Source organism: Oncorhynchus mykiss, chromosome 7, assembly GCF_057628025.1.
Source record: "Oncorhynchus mykiss isolate SJ-2025 chromosome 7, ASM5762802v1, whole genome shotgun sequence".
Taxonomy (NCBI): Eukaryota; Metazoa; Chordata; class Actinopteri; order Salmoniformes; family Salmonidae; genus Oncorhynchus; species Oncorhynchus mykiss.
In genome coordinates, this window is record NC_143028.1 from 16667501 (window position 1) to 16675947 (window position 8447).

The 8447-nt window shown below is 39.9% G+C and overlaps 2 protein-coding genes and 1 long non-coding RNA gene across 6 annotated transcripts in view; all 3 read left to right on the top strand.

The window, feature by feature from the left end:
- The window catches only part of LOC110527502 (ras-related protein M-Ras), a 6669-nt gene extending 6537 nt beyond the window's left edge, over positions 1-132 (top strand). For all 3 annotated transcript variants that reach the window (XR_016497129.1, XM_036982997.2, XM_036982995.2), the window contains one exon: positions 1-132. This exon is cut by the window's left edge and continues 1204 nt beyond it. The gene's annotated coding sequence lies outside the window, so the exon portion shown is untranslated.
- Positions 133-2750: 2618 nt separating this feature from the next.
- LOC149982333 (uncharacterized) lies at positions 2751-6611 on the top strand. The gene is made up of 4 exons (XR_016497130.1): positions 2751-5205; positions 5404-5529; positions 6025-6165; positions 6476-6611. It is a non-coding gene; the product is annotated as an uncharacterized LOC149982333 (long non-coding RNA).
- On the top strand, positions 6476-7689 carry LOC100136615 (differentially regulated trout protein 1). 2 transcript variants are annotated; one of them, XM_090239491.1, is made up of 4 exons: positions 6476-6644; positions 6806-6914; positions 7113-7223; positions 7468-7689. In XM_090239491.1, exons 2-4 carry the CDS (start codon positions 6863-6865, stop codon positions 7569-7571), a joined length of 267 nt encoding a protein of 88 aa, XP_090095617.1. In that variant the 5' UTR covers positions 6476-6644; positions 6806-6862; the 3' UTR covers positions 7572-7689.
- Positions 7690-8447: the final 758 nt, after the last annotated feature.

Here is an 8447-nt window from a genome sequence, read left to right on the forward strand (position 1 = left end):
GAAATTGATGGAACAAAAGACGTGTAGGCAAAGTATAAATGTGTGTTAATACATTTTGTGTTCTATTATATGTGTACACATCCTGGGTAAACTGGTTTGTCTGGATAAAACCATAATTATAATGAAACAGAAGACTGTCTCTCTCTGTCAATCTCAGTGAATATTAGTGAGTTGATGGTGCCCTCCAGTGGATATAAATGTAACTGCAAGAATGGAACAACATTTAGCATGGTTGTACATTTCGCCCTTTGTTCTGGGGGATATACAGTGCATTCAGAAAATATTCACAACCCTTGACTTTGTCCACATTTTGTTGTGTTACAGTCGGACTTGAAAAAAGCAGACATTGAGTATCCCTTTGAGCACGGTGAAGTTATTATTACACTTTGGATGGTGTATCAGTACCAAGTCACTACCAGGGCCGGCTCCAGGCATAAGCGTATGTTTTTTTTTGGAACTCAGTCGGGGTCTGAACTTACTGTTGCAAGTTAGAATAGTAGAATACACAAGGTGCAAGTTAAAAGTGTGGTTGTGCATCAGCAGTTCTTCTCTTGTTTTGCCAGTCACTGACAGTCACTCAATTAGCCATGTCAGCGAACAATTTTTAGATGACTAAGTTTGCCTGGCCAATTATCTAAACTTGGGGCATGTGCCCAGGGGCCCATTTTTAGGACCTTATCTTTTTAACCACAGATCCTAGAAGCGCGCTGTTTTGACATACAGTGCTTTTGCAAAGTATTCAGACCCCTTGACTTTTTCCACATTTTGTTAGGTTAAAGCCTTATTCTAAAAGTGATTAAATAGTTCCCCCCCCGCATCAATCTACACACAATACCACATAATGAATAAGCAAAAACAGGTTTTCAGAATGTTTTGCTAATTTCTTTAACATAAAAAACGGAAAAATTATATTTACATAAGTATTCAGACCCTTTGGCAGTGATTACAACTTTGAGTCTTCTTGGGTATGATGCTACAAGCTTGGCACACCTGTATTTGGGGAGTTTCTCCCATTCTTCTCTGCAGATCCTCTCGAGCTCTGTCAGGTTGGATGGGGAGCATTGCTGCACAGCTATTTTAAGGTCTCTCCAGAGATGTTCGATCGGGTTCATGTCCGGGCTCTGGATGGGCCACTCAAGGACACCTGTCCCGAAGCCACTTAGGGTTGTTGTCCTGTTGGAAGGCGAACCTTCGCCCCAGTCTGAGGTCCTGAGCGCTCTTGAGCAGATTTTCATCAAGTGTCTCTCTGTACTTTGCTCCATTCATCTTTGCCTCGACCCTGACTAGTCTCCCAGTCCCTGCCACTGAAATACATCCCCACAGCATGATGTTGCCACCACCATGTTTCACCATAGGGATGGTGTAAATAAGGCATTTCTGATTTTATTTGTAATACATTTTTGCTTTGTAATTATGGGGTATTGTGTGTAGAGTCAAGGGGTCTAAATACTTTCTGAAGGCACTGTATATAGACACTGTGATGAAGATGATGAATACAAGGTTGAAAAGTGGCAGAATTTCCATTTAAAACACTCCACCCCATGGCAAAATGAGTAGAATTGAAGAAAATGTGCTTTAGAACCACTACACCTCTCTCTGTCAAATGGCAAAACGAGCAGAATTGCATGAAATGTGTTATAAAATTGCTACATTTTCTCTCCACCCCATGGCAAAATGTGTGGAACTACAGAAAACTTGCTCGAAAACGGCAACATTTTCTGTACGCTTCATGGCAAAATGGGTAGAATTGCAAATTAACTTTAAAACGTACATTTTTTTCTCTCTGCCGTCAAGAGGGGGTCTACTAAAACATCTTGCCCTCTTGGTGACGGGGCCCCTCAACCAAATCCCCTCAACCAAATCTCACACCCGTAAGCCTAGATCCAGCCCTGGCCACTACAAAGACGTGTCCTTTTTAACTCGATACTAACCGAAATGACAGAGTGAAAAGAAGGACGTCTGTACAGAATAAAAAATATTCCAAAACATGCATCCTGTTTGCACTAAGGCACTAAATTAAACATGCAAAAAAAATGTCGCAAAGAAGTTAACTTTATGTCCTGAATACAAAGTGTATGTTTGGGGTAAATCCAACACATCACTGAGTACCACTCTTCATATTTTTAAGCATGGTGGTGGCTGCATCATGTTATGGGTATGTTTGTCTTCTGCAAGGACTAGGGAGTTTTTAAGAGTAAAAATAAACATAATAGAGCTAAGTACAGGCAAAATCCTAGAGGAAAACCTGGTTGAGTGCTTTCCAACAGACCATGGGGAGACAAGTTCACCTTTCAGCAGGACAATAACTTAAAACACAAGGTCAAATATACACTGGAGTTGTTACCAAGACAACATTGAATGTTCCTGAGTGGCCTAGTTACAGATTTATCTTAAATCCGCTTGAAAATCTATGGCAAGACTTGAAAATGACTGTCTAGCAATGACCAACAACCAATTTGACAGAGCTTGAAGAGTTTTTTAAAGAATAATGTGCAACTATTGTACAATCCAGGTGTGCAAAGCTCTTAGAGACCCAGAAAGACTCACAGCTGTAATCGCTGCTAACAGGGATTCTAACTTGTATTGAATCAGGGCTGTGAATATTTTATGTAAATTTGATATTTCTGTATTTCATTTTCGATAAATGTGCAGAAATGTCTGAAAACATGTTTTCACTTTTTCATTATGGGGAATTATGTGTAGATTTGTGTGTAGAAAAAATATGAAGATTTAAGCCATTTTACATTTTCAAGGGCTATGAATACTTTCTGAAGGCACTGTATCCCACAGAAAGCTAAGCACTGAAATAGCCAAATCTAGTTTATGTAATGGATCAATTTGTTGTTTCTTAGATTTAGATGCTGAAAATCTTCTGAATATATCAAATCCTATTCATGTGGCCCTTTTTCTAAGCATGCTGCAATTTAGCCAGTGATGTTCAATTCACAATAATCCAAATTAGGCTTGTGACTAAGTGTGTGTCATAGTGAAGAGGGTTGATGATGAGTAATGCGATCCTTTGTGATCAACCTCTAAAAGTGTAATATAGGGGGAAATGGTCCAGCTCAGAGAGTAGTACAATGGATAAGGCAGAGCACGACACACAGTACAAAGACCAACAGCAGCGTAGATAATTAACATGCTTCTTTAAATAGGCCAACATAATGTCAAGGAGTTCTTGAGAAAGAAGCTAACATGACCATGTCAATCTGAAAGTATCAACAGGCTAACATGACCATCTGGCATCAATATTGCAAAACAAACTCTTATACATTGCAGATTATGCAAACTATGATATATTCCGGTACAAGAGTAAGATAAAAAAAATATATGATTTGCCCACCTAAAGTAATGTTGGACCAACGATGGATTTCAACAGCTCTCCAGTCTAATTGCTTGCTCTCACTCACACACTGCGCATGCGCAATCCCATAACTGCTTGCACACCTCATTTATGAATCTCGTAAAGGGACAGTGCCATCTAGTGGATATAAATGAATACAGCTATGCGCTTTTACCACCTTGCTACATTGAGAATATATCAGATTTTTCATATTTGCTTGCTAGGCTATATTCTAGTTTTCTGGGATCGAATAAAGTGAGAACATTATTGTTTTAACCTGTTTTAAATGTACAGTATACTCCCATTTTATTTGTCATATTGTCAGTATAACGTTGTAAAAAAGCATTTGCCCCCTTTCTAATCTTCTATTTTTGACCATTTTTGATACTGAATGTTATCAGATCTTCAACCAAAACCTAATATTAGATCAAGGGAACCTGAGTAAACCAATAACACAACAATTATATACTTATGTCATTAATTTCATAAACAAAGTTATGTAAGTCTGCAACACTCAATGCCAACACTCAATGTGAAAAAGTAAATTTCCTCTTACACTCAATAACTGGTTGTGCCACCTTTAGTTGCAATGACTCCAACCAAAAGCTTCCTGTAGTCGTTGATCAGTCTCTCACGTCAATGTGGAGGAATTTTGTTTCACCTTTCCATGCAGGACTGCTGTAACTCAGTGACATTTGTGGGGTTTCAAGCATGGATTGCATGTTTCAAGTCCTGCCACAACATCTCAATTGAGATTAGGTCTGGACTTTGACTAGGTCATTCCAAAACCTTTTTAGCCATTTTCATGTGTGTTTTGGATCATTGTCTTGCTGCATGACCCAGCTGCGCTTCAGCTTCAGCTTTCAGACAGATGTCCTGACATTCTCCCGTAGAATTCTCTGATACAGAGAATAATTCATGGTTCCTTCTATATTAAGGCAAGTCGCCCAGATCCTGAGGCAGCAAAGCATCTCCAAACCATCACACGACAACCTTCCATGCTTGACCGTTGGTATGAGGTTCTTACTGTGGAATGCAGTGTTTGGTTTTCGCCAGGCATAATGGGACCCATCTCTGACCTGCAGCATCAGGTAGGTTCACAGCGCGAGCTACACAGCCTCCTCATCCTTTGGTTTGGCTTCTCTTCAAGGTTACCCACCACATTGGCTTGTTAGGAAGGCCTAATGTTTCTTTATATTTCCCCATTTTTTCTTTTCATTGTTTTTGTTGTCATTTTCAAAGCTTTACAGGTTCATTTCAAATAGTTCATTTTGTTTTTTACTCCCCCACCCTCCTTTTTCAACCCTTTAAAAAAAATGAAAAGAAGGTGGAAGATGAAAAAGTGTGTTTAGCTCCTGTAACTGCGACGCAGCGCAATCACACAGCTACAACACAATTACAGCCGATGACAGTTAAGGAATATTAAACCCAATGATCCTTTCATTTGAGCGGTAGGCTACCCATTCCAGTACTGTACGTACTCATGTCTGACACTGCACCTGTGTCCGTGCTTTAAAAAGAACATGTCTTTTCTTATCGGGTTCTTTTCCCAAAGCATTGTGTTTATCAGTCTCATATTTCTGAATAAAAGAGGGGCCGGAGGAAGGAGAGTTACACTGAAACCTGCAGAGGTACAGAAGGTAAGATGGACAAAAGGGCACTGACTTCACACTTTTTTGACCCTGTTTGAAACGTCTGTCTGAGCCTAGGACACAAAGACTTGTAAAGGTATTGAACAATATGTTAACTGTCGTGTCTATATAGGTTACACTGTTGAAATGTGTTGTTCGTTCTCTTAGAACCACATCCAAACATGAAAGTCTTTGCTTTTGGTCTCCTGCTCCTGGTGGCCGTCATCTATGGTAAATATCTCTTCATGTTGAACCATCCTAATGTTTTTCTTTTCAAAAGTTCAAATAAAAAAAAAAAACTCGATTGTAGGTCAGTAGTGTGCACTAGGCTACACACTATGACTGTGGCCAGTGACTTTCAAGGTTTACTCAGGTTTTCGTTAATGTTTCTCTATTTCTCTCTCTCTCTTTCTCTCCCCCCTCTCTCAGGTGAGGCCCTGCAGGGCCATAAGTGTGTCCGGGCCACGCCAGGCAGTGGTGATTGTGTGGGGACTGTGGAGACCTGTCCTCCCGAGCTGGACGCCTGTGCCAAAGTGACCTACCCTTCCCCTTATGGTGAGTCTGAGCACCATTCAGTCGGCATGGCATACACCCACAATCACTGCCACAGTGCCTTATTAATCCAACCAGAAATCCATCAAAGACATACACACACAAACAACAGAAATCTATTTACTAGGTAGGCCTACAAGATTATCACTCAGTCGAAAGTCATTACCCGCTGGACAAAAACTGGTTGAGTCAATGTTGTTCCCATGTCATTTTAACCCCACAAGAATCTATGTGATGACGTTGAATCAACATAGAAAACTGATTGGGTTGGAAAAAGGTCATCAACGTCAGGGCATTTCCTCTTTTTATCACCCAGCTTTGAACCTAAATCCAATGACACGGTGACAGTTCTTGTTGATTTCGTGTTGAATTCACGTAAGTTGACAACTCAACCAAATGTAAATCAAAACTAGATGTTGAACTGATGTCTGTGCCCTGTGGGTATCGTCATCATCATGTCTCTCCCCCCTCTCTATCTTTCTCTCTCTATTTCTCCAGAGAACACCTTCCACAAGTCCTGCTTCAAGATGATGGAGTGCCTGAAGCTTGGTGTGACCGAGGGTCTGAGAGTCACCTGCTGCAACTGGAACAACTGCAACTTATAAGACCCATGGCCTCTACTCACCTTCTGTATCATTGGTATGCGTGTGGCAGGAGCCCAGTTCAAATAGCAATGAAATACATTCAGTATTGCAAAATTATATTTTAACCTTTTGTTCCTGATTTCAACATATGTCTAAATGTCATAATATGAACTTGTTTACATGTGATATGAATGATTCATCATCCAACACCACCTCTTAGATAAACTTCGCACACCAGTCAGTTGTTTTGTTGCGCTTTAATATTTCGAAATTCTCCTAACCCAATGTCCTGGAATGTCCCAGTATGGAACACGACACTGCAAACCTTTGTCTCATGAAATCCGGGAATTTCCATTCTTTTACAGAGAGACAAAGGGCACTGCTTGTGCTAAACCTGAGTAAATCCATTGCACAAAATCTCACACAAGTGACTCATAGATAGCAGCTTTATTAGCATACTGTGCTGTATAAAAGGAGAAGGAGAAGGAGAGGAGAGTAAAGGAAGCTCAATACACCTAAAGGAAACACAATCAGGTGAGCAACTACTCTACTATCTACAGCACCTAATAACTTTGTCTCGTGATACTGTGCTACTGGGCTTGTGAAATGGTTGGTTTCAGAATGTTCCTGCACATTTCAAATAAATCAAAATAACATGTTGCAATTGTTGAACATTGTATAATCCCACCACATAGAGGCATTATTTTCTATTGTTGGAACGACAGATCGAAAGACTCCTGAAGAAAGGAAAGATGAAAGCTGTATGTTTTTCTCTGCTCCTCCTGCTGCTGGCGTGTAGCTTTGGTGAGTCTGCCCAACAAGGTCTTCATCTTATTTCATGTCTTTATTTGACAGGGACAATGCCAAATAAACACATGTACCAGATTAAAGCTAGATTATTCTCATCTCCATTATTTATGCTCCAGTCTCCCAGTCAACACATTGGATAACCAGACACACTCCAATACAACAGAGATGATGCTGTTCTTCTGTTTTCTCCAGGAGAGGGCCTGAAATGCAACCGTTGTGTTGGCAAAGGCTGCAGGAACACAGTGGAGACCTGCCGTGTTGACCATGACACCTGCGGCACGGTCTTATTCAAGCCCCCACTCCGTACGTATCTATTATCCCCATTCACTAGGCAGTATTCCCTGAGTTTAATCTGTATATACCCCTTCACTAGGCACTTTACTGTGTTTAACCCTAGGATCAGTAACCAATCGGGAAAACACAAAATATTGGATCCTTTTGATTGACATCTAAGGAAAACGTTTGCTTTATCCAATCAAGAAAATGTGCTGGTTTGTTGTCTTCTGTATCTGGTGTTTTATCCTGGCTCGCTTCTCTCTCTCCACAGCTATCTCATACTTCAAGAGATGCATGAAGATGTCAGAATGCTTGCTGCTGGGAAGCAACAAGGACATTGATGCCTATTGCTGCACCACCAACCAATGCAACTGAGAGACACATCCTCTGTCTACCATACTGTATACTATACAGTCCATTAATTGTATTAATCAATGCAAATGATTGAAACTGCCAAGAAGTAACAGAAATAAAGTTGTACTTTTTCTCCAAACAGTTAGCATTTATTGATTATTTATGTTTGACATCATTAACATGTGATTAGCCAGGTGATGGCCTGAAACATGAGCACTGCACTGAGCAAGTTCAGTTTATACATGATAAGTCATATACAGCCTATATTATGTATTACCCAATACCTCCACAGAAAATATAGACTACATTTAGTTGTTCTGTTGAGGGTTTGATATCTTAAATGTATCATTACACACTCTGTCCCAATGTCGACTGTCACATGTGGAACAGAGCAGACCATGGATAACTATAGTTTTAACTATGCTTCCGGAAAGTTTTTTTTTTAAATCCGGGAAATTGACTACTTTTCTAAGCTATTTGAAAACAGATCTCAGAAATCGACTACTTTTTAAAATGTAAATACACATCTCAGAAAGTAAGTACTTTTGTTTAACTATTTGAATACAGACATGAGAAAGCAACTGTTTCAAAAAGTACAGTGGCAAGAAAAAGTATGTGAACCCTTTGGAATTACCTGGATTTCTGCATAAATTGGTCATACAATTTGATCTGATGCTCATCTTAGTCACAACAATAGACAAACACAGTCTGCTTAAACTAATAACACACAAACAATTATACGTTTTCATGTCTTTATTGAACACACCGTGTAAACACTCACAGTGTAGGGTGGAACAAGTATGTGGACTCTTGGATTTAATAACTGGTTGACCCTCCTTTGGCAGCAATAAACAATCCGATTTAAAATGCTGTGGCATGACCTCAAGAGAGCAGTTC

What these genes read in the sequence shown, in the direction of transcription:
- LOC100136615 (XM_090239491.1), top strand. Translation starts at nt 6,863, where the DNA reads ATGAAAGCTGTATGTTTTTCTCTGCTCCTCCTGCTGCTGGCGTGTAGC. An exon ending in GCTGCTGGCGTGTAGCTTTG is followed by an intron (nt 6,915 to 7,112) that starts GTGAGTCTGCCC and finishes TGTTTTCTCCAG; the next exon opens with GAGAGGGCCTGAAATGCAAC. An exon ending in CTTATTCAAGCCCCCACTCC is followed by an intron (nt 7,224 to 7,467) that starts GTACGTATCTAT and finishes CTCTCTCCACAG; the next exon opens with CTATCTCATACTTCAAGAGA.